Raw genomic sequence first — 21,327 nt, forward strand, 5'->3', positions numbered from 1 at the left:
AGGTAGAGGTAGAGGAACAGGTAGAGGAAGAGGAACAGGTAGAGGACCAGGTACAGGTAGAGGAACAGGTACAGGTAGAGGAACAGGTACAGGTAGAGGAACAGGTAGAGGAAGAGGAACAGGTAGAGGAACAGGTACAGGAACAGGTAGAGCACAGGTACAGGTAGAGGAACAGGTAGAGGTAGAGGCACAGGTAGAGGAAGAGGAACAGGTAGAGGACCAGGTAGAGGTAGAGGAACAGGTAGAGGAAGAGGAACAGGTAGAGGAAGAGGAACAGGTAGATGAACAGGTACAGGTAGAGGAACAGGTAGAGCACCAGGTACAGGTAGAGGAACAGGTAGAGGTAGAGGAATAGGAAGAGGACCAGGTAGAGGACCAGGTAGAGGTAGAGGACCAGGTAGAGGTAGAGGAACAGGTAGATGAAGAGGAACAGGTAGAGGAACAGTGCATACACACAAACACGCACACACACACACACACACACACACACACACACACACACACACACACACACACACACACACACACACACACACACACACACACACACACACACACACACACACACACACACACACACCAGTATGAGGAGAAATGTGAGGACAGTGGACTGACTCACCCTCCCCAGGAGCACGTCACGGTCGTAGAGACACAGGCTGTAACCATACTCCTCCTCCAGCACCTCCTCCACCTGACGCCTGTCCTCCTCACTGACACCTGACTCTGTGTCACTCTTATAACACAACACATAGGCATCGTAACGCTTCCCATCTGAAACACACCATTCAGGCAAGTTATAACACAGAACATAGACAATGTAACACAACACATGGGCATTATAACACAGCAGATAGGCATTATAACACAGTACATAGGCATTATAACACAGCACATAGGCATTATAACACAGTACATCTACATTTACATTTAGGTCATTTAGCAGACGCTCTTATCCAGAGCGACTTACAAATTGGTGCATTCACCTTATGACATCCAGTGGAACAGCCACTTTACAATAGTGCATCTAAATCTTTTAGGGGGTGAGAAGGATTACTTATCCTATCCTAGGTATTCCTTAAAGAGGTGGGGTTTCAGGTGTCTCCGGAAGGTGGTGATTGACTCCGCTGTCCTGGCGTCGTGAGGGAGTTTGTTCCACCATTGGGGGCCAGAGCAGGAACAGTTTTGACTGGGCTGAGCGGGGGAACTGAACTTCCTCAGTGGTAGGGAGGCGAGCAGGCCAGAGGTGGATGAACAGTGCCTTTGTTTGGGTGTAGGGCCTGATCAGAGCCTGGAGGTACTGAGGTGCCGTTCCCCTCACAGCTCCGTAGGCAAGCACCATGGTCTTGTAGCGGATGCGAGCTTCAACTGGAAGCCAGTGGAGAGAGCGGAGGAGCGGGGTGACGTGAAGAACTTGGGAAGGTTGAACACCAGACGGGCTGCGGCGTTCTGGATGAGTTGTAGGGGTTTAATGGCACAGGCAGGGAGCCCAGCCAACACCGAGTTGCAGTAATCCAGACGGGAGATGACAAGTGCCTGGATTAGGACCTGCGCCGCTTCCTGTGTGAGGGACTCTGCGGATGTTGTAGAGCATGAACCTACAGGAACGGGCCACCGCCTTGATGTTAGTTGAGAACGACAGGGTGTTGTCCAGGATCACGCCAAGGTTCTTAGCGCTCTGGGAGGAGGACACAGTTGTCAACCGTGATGGCGAGATCATGGAACGGGCAGTCCTTCCCGGGAGGAAGAGCAGCTCCGTCTTGCCGAGGTTCAGCTTGAGGTGGTGATCCGTCATCCACACTGATATGTCTGCCAGACATGCAGAGATGCGATTCGCCACCTGGTCAGAAGGGGGAAAGGAAGATTAATTGTGTGTCGTCTGCATAGCAATGATAGGAGAGACCATGTGAGGTTATGACAGAGCCAAGTGACTTGGTGTATAGCGAGAATAGGAGAGGGCCTAGAACAGAGCCCTGGGGGACACCAGTGGTGAGAGCGTGTGGTGAGGAGACAGATTCTCGCCACGCCACCTGGTAGAGCGACCTGTCAGGTAGGACGCAATCAAGCGTAGAGATGCCCAACAGGAGAGGGTGGAGAGGAGGATCTGATGGTTCACAGTAGAAGGCACAGGTCTAGAAGGATGAGAGCAGAGGAGAGAGAGTTAGCTTTAGCAGTGCGGAGTGCCTCCGTGATGCAGAGAAGAGCAGTCTCAGTTGAATGACTAGTCTTGAAACCTGACTGATTTGGATCAAGAAGGTCATTCTGAGAGAGAACGGTAGAGCTGGCCAAGGACGGCACGTTCAAGAGTTTTGGAGAGAAAAGAAAGAAGGGATACTGGTCTGTAGTTGTTGACATCGGAGGGAGGTTTCAGAAGGGGGTGCAACTCTCGCTCTCTTGAGGACGGAAGGGACGTAGCCAGCGGTCAGGGATGAGTTGATGAGCGAGGTGAGGTAAGGGAGAAGGTCTCCGGAAATGGTCTGGAGAAGAGAGGAGGGGATAGGTCAAGCGGGCAGGTTGTTGGGCGACCAGCCGTCACAAGAGGATTTCATCTGGAGAGAGAGGGGAGAAAGAGGTCAGAGCACAGGGTAGGGCAGTGTGAGCAGAACCAGCGGTGTCGTTTGACTTAGCAAACGAGGATCGGATGTCGTCGACCTTCTTTTCAAAATGGTTGACGAAGTCATCTGCAGGAGGGAGGAGGGGGGAGGAGGATTCAGGAGGGAGGAGAAGGTGGCAAAGAGCTTCCTAGGATTAGAGGCAGATGCTTGGAATTTAGAGTGGTAGAAAGTGGCTTTAGCAGCAGAGACAGAGGAGGAAAATGTAGAGAGGAGGGAGTGAAAGGATGCCAGGTCCGCAGGGAGGCAGTTTTCCTCCAGGCTGCCCGGAGCCCTGTTCTGTGAGGCAATGAGTCGGAGCCACGGAGCGGGAGGGGAGGACCGAGCCGGCCTGGAGGATAGGGGACATAGAGAGTCAAAGGATGCAGAAAGGGAGGAGAGGAGGGTTGAGGAGGCAGAATCAGGAGATAGGTTGGAGAAGGTTTGAGCAGAGGGAAGAGATGATAGGATGGAAGAGGAGAGAAGCGGGGGAGAGAGAGCGAAGGTTGGGACGGCGCGATACCATCCGAGTAGGGGCAGTGTGGGAAGTGTTGGATGAGAGCGAGAGGGAAAAGGATACAAGGTAGTGGTCGGAGACTTGGAGGGGAGTTGCAATGGGGTTAGTGGAAGAACAGCATCTAGTAAAGATGAGGTCGAGCGTATTGCCTGCCTTGTGAGTAGGGGGAAGGTGAGAGGGTGAGGTCAAAAGAGGAGAGGAGTGGAAAGAAGGAGGCAGAGAGGAATGAGTCAAAGGTAGACGTGGGGAGGTTAAAGTCGCCCAGAACTGTGAGAGGTGAGCCGTCCTCAGGAAAGGAGCTTATCAAGGCATCAAGCTCATTGATGAACTCTCCGAGGGAACCTGGAGGGCGATAAATGATAAGGATGTTAAGCTTGAAAGGGCTGGTAACTGTGACAGCATGGAATTCAAAGGAGGCGATAGACAGATGGGTAAGGGGAGAAAGAGAGAATGACCACTTGGGAGAGATGAGGATCCCGGTGCCACCACCCCGCTGACCAGAAGCTCTCGGGGTGTAGAACACGTGGGCGGACGAGGAGAGAGCAGTAGGAGTAGCAGTGTTATCTGTGGTGATCCATGTTTCCGTCAGTGCCAAGAAGTCGAGGGACTGGAGGGAGGCATAGGCTGAGATGAACTCTGCCTTGTTGGCAGCAGATCGGCAGTTCCAGAGGCTACGGAGACCTGGAACTCCACGTGGGTCATGCGCGCTGGGACCACCAGATTAGGTGCCCGCGGCCATGGAGCGTTTGTATGGTCTGTGCAGAGAGGAGAGAACAGGGATAGACAGACACATAGTTGACAGGCTACAGAAGAGGCTACGCTAATGCAAGGAGATTGGAATGACAAGTGGACTACACGTCTCGAATGTTCAGAAAGTTATAACTTACGTAGCAAGAATCTTATTGACTAAAATGATTAAAATGATACAGTACTGCTGAAGTAGGCTAGCTGGCAGTGGCTGCATTATGACACTACACTAATCAAGTCATTCCGTTGAGTGTAATAGTTTCTACAGTGCTACTATTCGGGGGCAGCTGGCTAGCTAGCAGTGTTGATTACGTTACGTTGCGTTAAAAGAACGACAATAGCTGGCTAGCTAACCTAGAAAATCGCTCTAGACTACACAATTATCTTTGATACAATAGGCTATGTAGCTATATGTAGCTAGCTACGATCAAGCAAATCAAACCGTTGTGCTGTAATGACATGAAATGAAAATGTGATACTACCTGCAGCGGAATGCGACCGGGTTGTTGAGTTCTATTCGGAAGACGTTGGTTAGCTGTTAGCTAGCTAGCAGTGTCTCCTACGTTAGGACAACAAATAGCTGGCTAGCTAACCTCGGTAAATTAAGATAATCACTCTAAGACTACACACTCTAAACTACACAATTATCTTATACGAAGACAGCAAAGACAACTATGTAGCTAGCTAACACTACACTAATCAAGTCGTTCAGTTGAGTGTAATAGTTTCACGGTGCTGCTGTACGGTGGACGTTAGCTATGTGGCTAGCTGCAGTAGACACGTTAACACACGATAATTACGCATTATCTTTGATACAAAGACGGCTATGTAGCTAGCTAAGAAGAAATTGCTAAGATTAGACAAATCAAACCGTTGTACTATAATGAAATGTAATGAAAAGTAATGAAAAGTAATACTATGCGGACAGTGCGAATGTACATAGGCATTATAACACAGCACATAAACAATGTAACACAGCAAGTAGGCATTATAACACATCACATAGGCATTATAACACAGCACATAGGCATTATAACACAGCAGATAGGCATTATAACACAGCACAGCACATAGGCATTATAACACAGCAGATAGGCATTATAACACAGTACATAGGCATTATAACACAGCACATAAACAATGTAACACAGCACATAGGCATTATAACACAGCACATAGGCATTATAACACAGCACATAGGCATTATAACACAGCACATAAACAATGTAACACAGCACATAGGCATTATAACACAGCACATAAACAATGTAACACAGCACATAGGCATTATAACACAGGACATAGGCATTATAACACAGCACATAGGCATTATAACACAGCAGATAGGCATTATAACACAGTACATAGACATTATAACACAGTACATAGGCATTATAACACAGCACATAGGCATTATAACAAAGGACATAGGCATTATAACACAGCACATAGGCATTATAACACAGCACATAGGCATTATAACACAGCACATAGGCATTATAACACAGCACATATTTGGCATCTGGATAAAGCGTCTGCTAAATGACTTAAATGATGAAACATAGGCATTATAACACAGCACATAGGCATTATAACACAGCACATAGACAGTGTAACACAGCACATAGGCATTATAACACAGGACATAGGCGTTGTTACACATCTCATTTGAAACTAACACAATTCATCCAAATCATGTGGTGAAACACGATCTACAACGAGACTGTTTGCATGAGACATTGGCATGTTTGGCATTAGGTGTTATTCTCACCAGAGACGTTGTGATGATGCCAACCCAGATCATCTCTGAGAAATAGAATGATGTCCACCTTCAGCTTGACATAGACAACAGTCACCACCACCACCGTTACGACAAAGACCCCCACTATACCCAGCACCAGGAAGTGGAACTGGGGTGGACCTAAAGGGTGACATGAAATACACACACACACACACACACACACACACACACACACACACACACACACACACACACACACACACACACACACACACACACACACACACACACACACACACACACACACACACACACACACACACACACACACACACACACACACACAAACCTGGTTATATCAAACCGCTGTTACTGTACAGCAGAAAGAGAAACTGGAGAGAAAAAAAAATCACAGAGAATCATCATCATTTCACACAGAAGTGATCATAATATATTCTTGATTAAATGTCATGGTAACCTAAGAGCAGAATAGATCATATATTTTTGATTAAATGTCATGGTAACCTAAGAGCAGAAGAGATCATATCTTCTTGATTAAATGTCATGGTAACCTAAGAGCAGAAGAGATAATACCTTCTTGATTAAATGTCATGGTAACCTAAGAGCAGAAGAGATAATATCTTCTTGATTAAATGTCATGGTAACCTAAGAGCAGAAGAGATAATATATTTTTGATTAAATGTCATGGTAACCTAAGAGCAGAAAAGATAATATCTTCTTGATTAAATGTCATGGTAACCTAAGAGCAGAAAAGATAATATCTTCTTGATTACATGTCATGGTAACCTAAGAGCAGAAGAGATAATATCTTCTTGATTAAATGTCATGGTAACCTAAGAGCAGAAAAGATAATATCTTCTTGATTAAATGTCATGGTAACCTAAGAGCAGAAAAGATAATATCTTCTTGATTACATGTCATGGTAACCTAAGAGCAGAAGAGATAATATCTTCTTGATTAAATGTCATGGTAACCTAAGAGCAGAAGAGAGGGTTCTGTGAAATGACCAGTAGAGTTTGATAAAGGCAGACTCTGTAATATTTTAGATGATTGGAAAGCTAAGATGTCCCTTTAAGAAGCTGCTTGACTTACTCTTCTGTTGGAAAGTGATGGAGACCTTGTCGTTCCCAGATGAAGAATCCACTTGACAGGTGTATGTGTTCCTCAGCTGCTCCTCTGACACCTGACTGATCACCAGCGATGCCTGGTGATGGTCATTCTCTCTGGAGAAACAGTCAAGTGTGTTATGTTAAGTGATTTTAAATAGTATTTTAACCCAGGTCTGTTCTGTAGTGAGTGTACTCACTGTGAAACGTTATAAAACACTGGTAGGGTCATCTGGTTCTCCTCCACAAAAGATCTGTTTTCCATCCAGTATAATTGGTCAAATTCAGAGGACAGGACAGCCCTGCAGACCACCACCACAGTAGATCCTGGAGAAAACACATAACATTCACTAACACTTTGCTAGCTACCTCTCATAGAGTGCCGTGTATAAAGTCAGACAGCCTCAGCCACTCCCTGTCACCAAAGGAGTACCCCAAGGCTCAATCCTAGGCCCCACGCTCTTTACATAAACAAATATATGATAGCTGGCAACAAATATGATAGCTGGCCACTACTGTCCTATTTCACTGTAGAGCCTCAAGCCCTGCTCAATATCCCTTAACCAACCATGTTGTTCCACCTCCTACATATGCGATGACATCACCTGGATTAACCGTCTCTAGAGACTATATCTCTCTCATCATTACTCAATGCCTAGGTTTACCTCCAATGTACTCACATCCTACCTTACCTTTGTCTGTACACTATGCCTTGAATCTATGTTAACGTGCCCAGAAACCTGCTCCTTTTCCTCTCTGTTCCGAACGTGCTAGATGGCCAGTTCATATAGCATTTAGCCGTACCCTTATCCTACTTTTCCTCTGTTCCTCTGGTGATGTAGAGGTTAATCCAGGACCTGCAGTGCCTAGCTCCACTCCCATTCCCCAGGCGCTCTCATTTGTTGACTTCTGTAACCGTAATAACCTTGGTTGCATGCATGTTAACATTAGAAGCCTACTCCCTAAATTTGATTACTCACTGCTTTAGCACACTCTGCCAACCCGGATGTCTTAGTCGTGTCTGAATCCTGGCTTAGGAAAACCATCAAAAACCCTGAAATCTCCATGGCTAACTATAACATTTTCCACCAAGATAGAACTACCAAAGGGGGCGGTGTTGCAATCTACTGCAAAGATAGCCTGCAGAGTTCTGTATTACTATCCAAGTCTGTACCCAAACAATTCGAGCTTTAACTAAAAATTCACCTTTCCAGAAACAAGTCTCTCACTGTTGCCACTTTCTATAGACCTTCCTCTGCCCCCAGCTGTGCCCTCTATACCATATGTGAATTGATTGCCCCCATCTATCTTCTGAGCTCGTGCTACTAGGTGATCTAAACTGGGACATGCTTAACACCCCGGCCATCCTACAATCCAAGCTTGATGCACTCTCACACAAATGATCAATGAACCTACCAGGTACAACTCCAAACCCGTAAACACGGGCACCCTCATAGATGTCATCCTAACTAACTCACCCTCTAAATACACCTCTGCTGTTTTCGAACAAGATCTCAGCGATCACTGCCTCATTGCCTGCATCCGTAATGGGTCTGCGACCAAACGACCACCCCTCATCACTGTCAAACGCTCCCTGAAACACTTCTGCGAGCAGGCCTGTCTAATCGACCTGGCCGGGGTATCCTGGAATGACATTGACCTCATCCCGTCAGTAGATGATGCCTGGCTATTCTTTAAATGTGCCTTCCTCACCATCTTAAATAAGCATGCCCCATTCAAAAAATGTAGAACTAGGAATAGATATAGTCCTTGGTTCACTCCAGGCCTGACTGCCCTTGACCAGCACAAAAACATCCTATGGCGTTCTGCATTAGCATTGAATAGCCCCTGTGATATGCAACTTTTCAGGGAAGTTAGGAACAAATATACACAGGCAGTAAGAAAAGCTAAGGCTTGCTTTTCAGACAGAAATGTGCATCCTGTAGTACTAACTCAGAAAATTCTGGGACACTGTAAAGTCCATGGAGAATAAGAGCAACTCCTCCCAGCTGCCCACTGCTCTGAGGCTAGGAAACACTGTCACCACCGATATATCCACTATAATTGAGAATTTCAATAACCATTTCTCTATGGCTGGCCATGCTTTCCACCTGGCTACCACTACCCCGGTCAACTACCCGGCACCCTCCACAGCAACCCGCCAAAACCCCCACCATTTCTTCTTCACCCAAATCCGGATAGCTGATGTTCTGAAAGAGCTGAAAAATCTGGACCCCTACAAATCTGCCGGGCTAGACAATCTGGACCCTCTCTTTCTAAAATTATCTGCCGAAATTGTTGCAACCCCTAATACTACCCTGTTCAACCTCTTTTTTGTATCGTCTGAGATCCCCAAAGATTGGAAAGCTGCCACGGTCATCCCCCTCTTCAAAGGGGGTGACACTGTAGACCCAAACTGCTACAGACTATCTATCCTTCCCTGTCTTTCTAAGGTCTTTGAAAGCCAAGTCAACAAACAGATTACCGACCATTTCGAATCCCACCGTACATTCTCCGCTATGCAATCTGGTTTCAGAGCTGGTCATGGGTGCACATCAGCCACGCTCAAGGTTCTAAACGACATCATAACCGCCATCGATAAGAGACATTACTGTGCAGCTGTATTCATCGACCTGGCCAAGGCTTTCGACTCTGTCAATCACAGGATTCTTGTTGGCAGACTCGACAGCCTTGGTTTCTCAAATGATTGCCTCGCCTGGTTTACCAACTACTTCTCAGACAGAGTTCAGTGTGTCACCCTTATTGGAATGTGTAGGCCACCTTCCACCAAAAGTGTGTTTTTTGATCAGTTTAAGAACATGCTTAGGGAATGTGATTTTGGGAAAGAGGTCATCTTAATGGGAGATTTAACATTATTTATGAAGACAAGTCTTGTAGGAAAACCCTCAAACAGGTCACTAATACCTTTGACCTTACACAGCTAGTTAAAGGGCCGACCAGGGTGACTTGTTGCTCTAAAACACACATTGATTTGGTGCTCAGTAATAAACCAGAGAGAGTGACTAAATACTGGGCTATCTGATCATAATCTGACACTTATAGCCAGAAAGCTGTCTAAGAGCAGGTTTAACCTCACTACTGTTAGAAAGCCGGATCAACTCAGAATACCGAAGAGTGAATTAAACTATTTTGAAAACGCAATTAAGGGAATTAACTGGAATGATCTCTTGTCCTATACAGACGTGGAAGCTGATAGTCAGGTTTTTCTATCCACAATCCAGACTACAATAAATGGTTTCCTAAAGAAAATCAAATCAAAACCTGGCCAAAAGAGCACTCTTCCTTGGCTAAATGGAGAAATCTGGAAATTGATGAAAGAATGAGATTATGCTCTAAAAATAGCCCTAAGATCCAAATTGGAGCATGACAGACATAGGTTTACCATGTTGAGAAATAAGGTGATGAAAGGAATCAGACAGGCCAAGGCAAACTTTTTTATTAACATAATTGGTGAAGCAAAGGGAAATTCTAAATTGATATGGGAGAATCTAAAAACGTTAACAGGGAAAGACCATAGTAACACTGCAAAAATACTAGAAGTCATGGTGAATAACAATCTAACACAGGATGCAGTCGAAATAGCAACAGCCTTCAATTCCTACTTTATTGACTCTGTCAGGTTACTGACACAGAACCCCTCCACTGGTTTCTTGGGCTCAGTGCTAGTGAATGACGCTCAACCTGTCTTCATCATAAGGGAGGTTTCTGAGTCAAAGGTGAACAAGGTGATTAGCTCACTAAAGAACTCTAAAGTCAAAGATGTGTTTGGGCTGGACTCTACCTTTCTTAAAAACTACTTGGTCACTAATTGGCCCCATTACTAAGGTCACCAACACATCTATTGGTCTCGGGGTGTTTCCATGGGTATGGAAGTCGGCCATAATAACGGCCATCTTTAAATCGGGCGACCCTGCTGACGAGCGTAACTACAGGCCCATTAGTACACTACCTGTGGTGTCAAAGGTTGTTGAAAAGTGTGTAGCAGAACAACTGATTGCCCACCTCAAAAACAGCCACATTACACTCCATGCAGTTTGGCTTCAGAGCGAAAACACACCACAGAAACGGCCAACTGCTTTCTTCTGGAAAATGTGAAGATTAAAGGGGGCGTTGTTGGGGCTGTGTTTCTGGACCTAAGGAAGGCTTTTGATACTGTTAACCATGAGATTCTCATCACAAAATTGTCCAAGTTCAACTTTTCCCCCAATGCCTTGAGATGGATGAAATCATACCTTGAAGGCAGAATTCAGTGTGTCACCCACTCTTAGCTATGATGTGGGCATGCCCCAAGGGTCAATACTGGGGCCCCTCCTGTTCAGCCTGTACATTAATGATCTGCCTTCTGTCTGTACTGGGTCTGATGTTCAAATGTATGCAGATGATACAGTGATATATGTGCATGGAAAGAGCAAACAACAAGCTGCACAAGAACTCACTACTGTAATGGTTCAGGTTACAAAGTGGCTCAGTGACTCGTGTTTGCATCTCAATGTGAAAAAAACTGTTTGCATGTTCTTTACAAAGAGGTCAGGGGAGAAGCTCCAGGTGGTATCTGATTTTAAGTACCTTGGCATCATACTTGATTCCAACCTCTCTTTTAAAAAGCATGTGAAAAAGGTTATTCAGATAACCAAATTCAACTTAGCTAATATCCGATTTATACGAAATTGTTTGACTACAGAGGTAGCAAAACTGTACTTCAAATCTATGACACTCCCCCACTTAACATACTGCTTGACTAGTTGGGCCCAAGCTTGCTGTACAACATTAAAACCTATTCAGCCTATCTACAAACGGGCTCTCAAAGTGCTTGATAGGAAGCCCAATAGCCATCATCACTGTTACATCCTCAGAAAGCATGAGCTCCTGAGTTGGGAGAATCTTGTGCAATACACTGACGCATGTCTTGTATTCAAGATCCTAAATGGCCTGGCTCCTCCCCCTCCGCTCAGTACTTTTGTTAAACAGAAAACCCAAACATATGGCAGCAGATCCACAAGGTCTGCCATGAGAGGTGACTGTATAGTTCCCTTAAGGATAAGCACCTTTAGTAAATCCGCTTTCTCTGTGAGAGCTTCCCATGTCTGGAATACACTGCCATCAGACACACATAACTGCACCACCTATCACACTTTTCAAAAAATGTATAAATACATGGTTAAAGGTCAATCAGATTTGTGAACATGGTCCCTAGCTGTGTATTGCCGCATCCATGTTGTCTGTTGTCTGTAGCTTGTGAGGTGTGGAAACACTTTGTTGCTTTTATGAATTTTGTCTTGCTGCTTTTTGTTCTATGTTGCTCTGTCTGTATGCTACGTCTTGCTTGTCCTATGTTGCTCTGTCTGTATGCTACGTCTTGCTTGTCCTATGTTGCTCTGTCTGTATGCTACGTCTTGCTTGTCCTATGTTACTCTGTCTGTATGCTATGTCTTGCTTGTCCTATGTTGCTCTGTCTGTATGCTACGTCTTGCTTGTCCTATGTTGCTCTGTCTGTATGCTACGTCTTGCTTGTCCTATGTTGCTCTGTCTGTATGCTACGTCTTGCTTGTCCTATGTTGCTCTGTCTGTATGCTACGTCTTGCTTGTCCTATGTTACTCTGTCTGTATGCTACGTCTTGCTTGTCCTATGTTGCTCTGTCTGTATGCTACGTCTTGCTTGTCCTATGTTACTCTGTCTGTATGCTATGTCTTGCTTGTCCTATGTTGCTCTGTCTGTATGCTACGTCTTGCTTGTCCTATGTTACTCTGTCTGTATGCTATGTCTTGCTTGTCCTATGTTGCTCTGTCTGTATGCTACGTCTTGCTTGTCCTATGTTACTCTGTCTGTATGCTATGTCTTGCTTGTCCTATGTTGCTCTGTCTGTATGCTACGTCTTGCTTGTCCTATGTTGCTCTGTCTGTATGCTACGTCTTGCTTGTCCTATGTTGCTCTGTCTGTATGCTATGTCTTGCTTGTCCTATGTTGCTCTGTCTGTATGCTACGTCTTGCTTGTCCTTGCTCTGTCTGTATGCTACGTCTTGCTCCTATGTTGCTCTGTCTGTATGCTACGTCTTGCTTGTCCTATGTTGCTCTGTCTGTATGCTACGTCTTGCTTGTCCTATGTTGCTCTGTCTGTATGCTACGTCTTGCTTGTCCTATGTTGCTCTGTCTGTATGCTACGTCTTGCTTGTCCTATGTTGCTCTGTCTGTATGCTACGTCTTGCTTGTCCTATGTTGCTCTGTCTGTATGCTACGTCTTGCTTGTCCTATGTTGCTCTGTCTGTATGCTACGTCTTGCTTTTCCTATGTTGCTCTGCGTCTGCTCACTGCTCAATGATTGTCTATATTGTAATTGTTTTTAATAACCTGCCCAGGGACTGCGGTTGAAAATCAGCCGGCTGGCTAAAACTGGCACTTTTACTGAAACGTTGATTCATGTGCACTGTCCCTGTAAAAATCAAATAAACTCAAACTCAAATCGGAGGACCTGTTGTCCAGACCTCTGGCAGTCTCTATGGGGGTGCCACAGGGTTCCACCCTTGGGCCGACTCTCTTCTCTGTATACATCAATGATGTTGCTCTTGCTGCTGGTGAGTCTCTGATCCACCTCTACGCAGACGACACCATTCTGTATACCTCTGGCCCTTCTTTGGACACTGTTAACTAACCTCCAGATGAGCTTCAATGCCATACAACTCTCCTTCCGTGGCCTCCAACTGCTCTTAAAAGCAAGTAAAACTAAATGCATGCTATTCAACCGATCACTGCCCGCACCTGCTCGCCCGTCCAGCATCACTACTCTGGACGGCTCTGACTTAGAATACGTGGACAACTACAAATACCTAGATGTCTGGTTAGACTGTAAACTCTCCTTCCAGACTCACATTAAGCATCTCCAATCAAAAAATTAAATCGAGAATCGGCTTCCTATATCGCAACAAAGCATCCTTCACTCATGCTGCCAAACATACCCTCGTAAAACTGACATCCTATCGATCCTCAACTTCAGTGATGTCATCTATAAAATAGCCTCCAACACTCTACTCAACAAACGGGATGCAGTGTATCACAGTGCCATCCGTTTTGTCACCAAAGCCCCATACACTACCCACCATTGCGACCTGTACGTTCTCGTTGGTTGGCCCTCGCTTCATACTCGTCGCCAAACCCACTGGCTACAGGTTATCTACAAGTCTCTGCAAGGTAAAGCCCCGCCTTATCTCAGCTCACCATAGCTGCACTCACTCGTAGCACGCGCTCCAGCAGGTATATCTCACTGGACACCCCCAAAGCCAATTCCTCCTTTAGTTGTCTTTCCTTCCAGTTCTCTGTTGCCCATGACTGGAATGAATTGCAAAAATCCCTGAAGCTGGAGACTCACATCTCCTTCACTAGCTTTAAGCACCAGCTGTCAGAGCAGCTCACAGATCACTGCACCTGTACATAGCCCATCTGTAAACAGCCCATCTATCTACCTACTTCATCCCCATACTGGTAATTATTTATTTGGCTCCTTTGCACCCCAGTATCTCTACTTGCACATTCATCTTCTGCACATCTACCATTCCAGTGTTTTAATTGCTATATGTGTCACGCCTTGGTCATAGTATTTTGTGTTTTCCTTAATTATTTGTTCAGGCCAGGGTGTGACATGGGTTTATTGTGTTGTTTTATTGGGGTTTTTGTAGGCATTGTTATTGTGGTTTATTAGGGGTGTGTCTAGCATAGGCTTGGCTGCCTGAGGGGGTTCTCAATCAGAGTCAGGTGATTCTCGTTGTCTCTGATTGGGAACCATATTTAGGTAGCCGGGGTTTCACTGTGTATTTCGTGGGTGATTGTTCCTGTTTCTGTGTAGTGTTCACCAGATAGGCTGTAATAGGTTTTCACGTTCCGTTTGTTGTTTTTGTATTTATTAAGTTATTTCATGTATCGTCTATTCTTTATTAAAGAACATGAGTAACCACCACGCTGCATTTTGGTCCGCTTCTCCTTCAACTGACGAACGCCGTTACACTATATTGTAATTACTTCGCCACCGTGGCCTATTTATTTCCTTAACTCACCTCATTTGCACTCACTGTATATAGACTTTTTGTTTTCTTTTGTTCTACTGTATTATTGACTGTATGTTTTGTTTATTCCATGTGTAACTCTGTGTTGTTGTATGTGTCGAATTGCTAAGCTTTATCTTGGCCAGAATCACAGTTGCAAATGAGAACTTGTTCTCAACTAGGCGAACTGGTTAAATAAAGGTGAAATAAAATAAATAAATCAATAAAAGATTTGTTTTCGCAAACATCCTTTCTGAATTTAAAAGTAATCCTCGAAGTAATCATCTAATTTTTCAAAAGTATCTGTAATCTGATTACAAAACAAAATGCTGGTAAAGTAATAGATTACATTTACAATTTTTTACATCTCTTCCATGTAATCTGTTACTCCCCAACCCTGTACACACATTCACACACACGTGACAGTAAAGACACTAATTGACACCCATACAGATAGGTAGAGAGGAACTCACCCATATCTACGTCAATAACCTCCCCATCCCGAGGTTCGATGATCTTTGGCATAACCGGGGAACTTCCTGTACAATACAATAATATCACTGTATTCAAAACTCAAATATCACTGTATTCAAAACTCAAATATCACTGTATTCAAAACTCAAATATCACTGTATTCAAAACTCAAATATCACTGTATTCAAAACTCAAATATCACTGTATTCAAAACTCAAATATCACTGTATTCAAAACTCAAATATCACTGTATTCAAAACTCAAATATCACTGTATTCAAAACTCAAATATCACTGTATTCAAAACTCAAATATCACTGTATTCAAAACTCAAATATCACTGTATTCAAAACTCAAATATCACTGTATTCAAAACTCAAATATCACTGTATTCAAAACTCAAATATCACTGTATTCAAAACTCAAATATCACTGTATTCAAAACTCAAATATCACTGTATTCAAAACTCAAATATCACTGTATTCAAAACTCAAATATCACTGTATTCAAAACGCAAATATCACTGTATTCAAAACTCAAATATCACTGTATTCAAAACTCAAATATCACTGTAGTCAAAACTCAAATATCACTGTAGCTGAAACTCAAATATCACTGTAGCTGAAACAGAAATATCACTGTAGCTGAAACAGAAATATCACTGTAGCTGAAACAGAAATATCACTGTAGCTGAAACAGAAATATCACTGTACCTAATACCAAATATCACTGTAGTTGAAACAGAAATATCACTGTACCTAATACCAAATATCACTGTAGCTGAAACAGAAATATCACTGTAGCTGAAACAGAAATATCAATGTAGCTGAAACATAAATATGAATGTAGCTGAAACACAAACATGAATGTAGTTAAAAGGAAACTCTTTCTATAAATAGTTTTGAACAGAATAAAGCATCAACATAAGTTACAGATCCTTGTTCTTGCATTGTCTTTAGCCTTCCCCTATAACCCAGGTTCAGATCCACCAAACATGAAATACATCTTAATTGACAAATACATTTCAAGGTATCTTTGCAAAAGGAAGCTCCAAAACCATACAGCAGGATTGGGGTCAATTCCATTTCAATTCCAGTCGATTCAGGAAGTACACTGAAATTCTAATTCTCTTCAATTATTTTCAATTAATAAACATTTCAAATTGGAATTGGATTTACTTTCTGAATTTAACTGAAATTTAAAAAAGTATCCCAACCCTGATATCCAGTAATGTCCAGTAACTTCTTACCTTCTTCAACTGTCCGCCCCATGGTTCTGGACAAGGTAAACACCTGTCCATCATGGAGGTTTGAGTTGTATGTGTAGTATGAAGTGCAGGTATAGTAACCATTGTCACTTTCAGAAGCACTCGTCAGGTATCCATCGCCAAAGTCAGAGGGTAACTCTGTGTCACAGTTCTACAATGCATTAATCAAGACACAGGTAATACACAGGTAATAACAGGTAAGACACAGATAATACACATGCAATAACAGGTAATACACAGGTAATACACAGATAATAACAGGTAAAAACAGGTAATACACAAGTAATACACAGATAATAACAGGTAAAAACAGGTAATACACAGGTAATACACAGGAAATAACAGGTAAAAACAGGTAATACACAGGAAATACACAGGTAATAACTGGCAATAACAGGTAATACACAGGTAATATCAGGTAATACACAGGTAATATCAGGTAATATCAGGTAATACACAGGTAATACACAGGTAATACACAGGCAATAACAGGTCATAAACAGGCAATAACAGGCAATATCAGGTAAGACACATAATACACAGGTAATAACAGGTAATAACTGGTAATACACAGGTAATATCAGGTAAGACACAGATAATACACAGGCAAAATCACAGCAATAACAGGCAATAACAGGTAATAACAGGTAAGACACATATAATATACAGGTAATTGTATTTAATTTTTTATTTTACCTTTATTTAACCAGGCAAGTCAGTTAAGAACAAATTCTTATTTTCAATGACAGCCTGGGAACAGTGGGTTAACTGCCTGTTCAGGGGCAGAACGACAGATTTGTACCCAGATTTGTGCTCGGGTTGCAACCTTCCGGTTACTAGTCCAACGCTCTAACCACTAGGCTACCCTGCCGTAATAACAGGCAATAAACAGACAAAAACAGGTCAGACACAAAACAGAGAGTTGTGAGAGTTTTGCTGCACCTTCCATGACTGGTGAACTAAAACGTTGATGCTGGTCCCTATGCTAGCTAGGACACCCACTCAGGCCAGGGGAAAAACATGATATAACAGGGAAATACCCTGTGGCTTTTGGTCTCGTGGAAAAAAAAATCAACAGACTATTCAATAGCACCTTGCCAACGGCTAGAGGGAAAACTCACCTCTTCAAGCACATGTAATGACACATGTCTTTAGTTTTAGCCAAAGGCAAGTAAGAAGAACTAGTGGAAACTCAACATCAGTGGATATTTACTACTACTTTGTCATCTGCTGGGGGGAGGGGGGGGGGGGGGGGGGGGGGGGTAAAGAAAAGAAGTGGCCATACCTTGTACCACGTATAATTATGTTTTGTGAAGTTTTGTGGGATGCTGTCTGACGTGCAGGTTAACTTTTCACAGGACTGTCTCAGATAGCAAGTGGCTGGATACACAGTCATATCTGTGTAACACTGGCCAGAGAACACTGTGATGTTAAACCACGCTGCTCTCAGGGGCTGGCCACTGGCGTTGCTGCAACAGTCCAGAGACAGAGATATGACCATTAATCAATCAATCAATCACATCATCAACCAATCAATCAATCACATCATCAATCAATCACATCATCAATCAATCACATCATCAATCAATCAATCAATCACATCATCAACCAATCAATCAATCACATCATCAATCAATCACATCATCAATCAATCAATCAATCAATCAATCAATCAATCACATCATCAACCAATCAATCAATCAATCAATCAATCAACGCATCAACAGAATGACGCATAAAATACACCAGAGGGAAGGAGAAAACAATTAAAGAACTAAAGTATGATTTGATAAAACAGACAATAAAAGGCCAACTAGATTTGTAAGAGACAGACACTTACAGTAGTGAGCAGGAGTAGGACCCCTGTTGGTTGGGAGAGACCCTCAGGATGACGAGGGTGTCTTCAGACATCCACACCGCAGGCTCCTGAAGCTCCCCAGGCCCAGAGTGGTTGCTCCATACCAGGGTCAGGTTCCCCTCCCTGTGCCCTGCCATGGTGGTCCGCAGTGGGCACTGTAGCACTGCCATCTCTCCCTCCCGGACACCAACAGATTTATGTGAAGATGGAGGAGAGTCACATAACGCACAGCCTCCTCTGAACAGCTCTGTGGGAAGAACATCCAAGATAGACCATCTCAGTGGAGGATGGAGGGCACCTTATTCCCTATATAGTGCACTACTTTTGACCAGGGTCCATGGCACCTTATTCCCTATATAGTGCACTACTTTTGACCAGGGTCCATGGCACCTTATTCCCTATATAGTGCACTACTTTTGACCAGGGTCCATGGCACCTTATTCCCTATATAGTGCACTACTTTTGACCAGGGTCCATGGCACCTTATTCCCTATATAGTGCACTACTTTTGACCAGGGTCCATGGCATCTTATTCCCTATATAGTGCACTACTTTAGATCAGGGCTCCCCGTTGGGCTATGGTCACGAGTAGTGCACTATGTAGGGTAGCCTAAATATACTGTACAAATATTTTATGTGGTACAAATAAACATTTTACACCAACATTAAAATTGCTATGGGGGCGCTCAATAGTACAACAATTAGCGATGAAAGGTTTGTTGTATGAATGGTCTTTTTGGTTGGTTATCAGCAGTTTCTAGAGCAGGATACTCGTCATGTGTTACTTATAGTACATGTTGTGACCTGCTCATTCTAACAAACCTTTGGTTGCAGAGAGTACGAGGAACATAAACAGTGGGGTCATCTTCACCATGTTCTTAATTCACACACAGACAAACACACACAGACAAACACAGAGAGAGAGAGAAAGTCAGTTGGGGAAAAGCTCCCAGATCCGCAAATCTTTAAAAATATATTGAAAAAAATGACAGCAGAGAAACTTAAGCGAACATTTCATGAAAGTTAAATTATAAACAGGTACTACCAGATCAGCATAATTGTATTATGTTATAGAAAGCTGCATGACTATAGATAGAATAAGAATAACCTACAATACAATAACATTCAGTAAAGGAATGAATAACTTACTCAGCTGTGAGTGTGGAGGTAAATTCCAAGATTATATTGTGTATTTTCGCAGACCATTAACAGAAACTGAGGTAATGCTTTCTGTTCTAGGCTACTTCCCTTTAAACTTTAGAATAGCAGTTTCGTTCTCGGTATGAACTGGAATTTCGATTTTAATATATTATATTTCACATGACTCCTCCTATAATCTATAGTGAAATGGACCGAGTGAATAAAGCGCGTGACTCCGTTTAGTGGCCTAGTTGCTTGCTATCTATCCACTGATGAAGACTTAGCCTGCTGACTGGAAGATGTCAAAGTGAAACTTAGTGATTCTAGTGCCATTGCAGGTGCTAATATAAAGACTTGACAAGGCGTTCTTGTGGTTTCCCAGAAATCCTGGTGTATCTAGGATATTGGCGCCACCTGCTTTCTGTGTGTGAGGAGAGCAGACCGCGACACTAGCTAGGTGTACATCTAATTGGCGACAGATTTTCATGATAATATTGAAAAAAATCGGGATAAAGAAAATATGCGCACTTCCCCATCAGCGGTGTTTCCACTAAACTGACTTGTTTAGGATAAAAATCTGCATGTGATGACGTAGTGCACACAAAATGTTGTTTTTCCTTCAAATGTGCAGGTACCGAATAAAATCTAGAGTTCAATGTGTTTGCATCGCATTTTCAACCCTACCAACAGTTTCGCCAAAACTTGCATAAAATAGCACATGTGCCTACTCCGTTCTTGGCACAAGCGCTCTAGTCAACAGTTTGCAGATAAAGTGCGGGTAGGCGGTGCAGGCAGGCTAGTGAGTCTACATGAGATAGTTATGATTAAGACAGAGTATTGTTATTTGTCAAACAGCAGTCAAGCATCGATCATCATGTTTTGTTAGACTTCAGTGCAGTTTTGGACATTATCATCATAGTCTGCAGCTGAAAACGTGTATTTGTTATGGCATAACATCCTATCGTGGATCGAGTCACCTTTAATTAGCGTAATAAAGAAAATCCCCATAAAAATCCATACTTTTTAAACTAGAGATAGTGAATGAAAATTACCCCACCACTGGTGTTTCCACCAACATGACTTGTGGATGAAAATCTTTTTATGTATCTAATAAAAATCTAAAGTTCAATGTGTTTCCATCCCATTTTCAACTCAACATGTAGTTTTGTCACAAACACTGGAGTTAAATAGCATTCAGTATGTGCATACTCTGGTCTTGGCCCGTGCGCTCTAGCCAACAGCTCGGGCTGGCTCGGCAGGTAGGCTACATGATGAGATTGTTGTGGATAAAAGCAAGAATATTTGTATTTGTCAAACGGAAGCCAAACTGAATCAGACCCTGGGACCACCCATACGTAGAATGTATGCACACATGACTGTAGTTCGCGTGTTGCGCCGAAACCCAAACCGCCCGTTGTAGCCTATCAGCGGCTTGATGTCCGACATGAGACCACTGTGGTTGCTCACCTGCTCTCGGGAGTGACCTGTCCGGTACAGAGACAAGATACCAGTGACTCTGAGCAATGATGATGATGATGTAAAACCTGTATAGATGATGAATCCCATGTAGACCTACTGATGTAAAACCTGTATAGATGATGAATCCCATGTAGACCTACTGATGTAAAACCTGTATAGATGATGAATCCCATGTAGACCTACTGATGTAAAACCTGTATAGATGATGAATCCCATGTAGACCTACTGATGTAAAACCTGTATAGATGATGAATCCCATGTAGACCTACTGATGTAAAACCTGTATAGATGATGAATCCCATGTAGACCTACTGATGTAAAACCTGTATAGATGATG

At 43.3% G+C, this 21,327-nt stretch overlaps 1 protein-coding gene across 1 annotated transcript; it reads right to left on the bottom strand.

The window, feature by feature from the left end:
* Window positions 1-619: 619 nt before the first annotated feature.
* Window positions 620-20,047, bottom strand: LOC127925103 (interleukin-1 receptor accessory protein-like; the record flags this gene model as incomplete). Its single annotated transcript, XM_052509903.1, has 10 exons — window positions 19,521-20,047; window positions 19,194-19,248; window positions 18,354-18,618; window positions 17,799-17,982; window positions 16,496-16,664; window positions 15,246-15,311; window positions 6,921-7,047; window positions 6,707-6,837; window positions 5,624-5,773; window positions 620-771 (listed from the first exon to the last, which is right to left on the bottom strand). Coding segments are annotated over exons 2-10 (1,296 nt in total), but the record flags the coding sequence as incomplete, so codon positions are not given.
* Window positions 20,048-21,327: the final 1,280 nt, after the last annotated feature.

This window comes from Oncorhynchus keta, unplaced genomic scaffold (genome assembly GCF_023373465.1).
Source record: "Oncorhynchus keta strain PuntledgeMale-10-30-2019 unplaced genomic scaffold, Oket_V2 Un_contig_5107_pilon_pilon, whole genome shotgun sequence".
Classification (NCBI taxonomy): domain Eukaryota; kingdom Metazoa; phylum Chordata; class Actinopteri; order Salmoniformes; family Salmonidae; genus Oncorhynchus; species Oncorhynchus keta.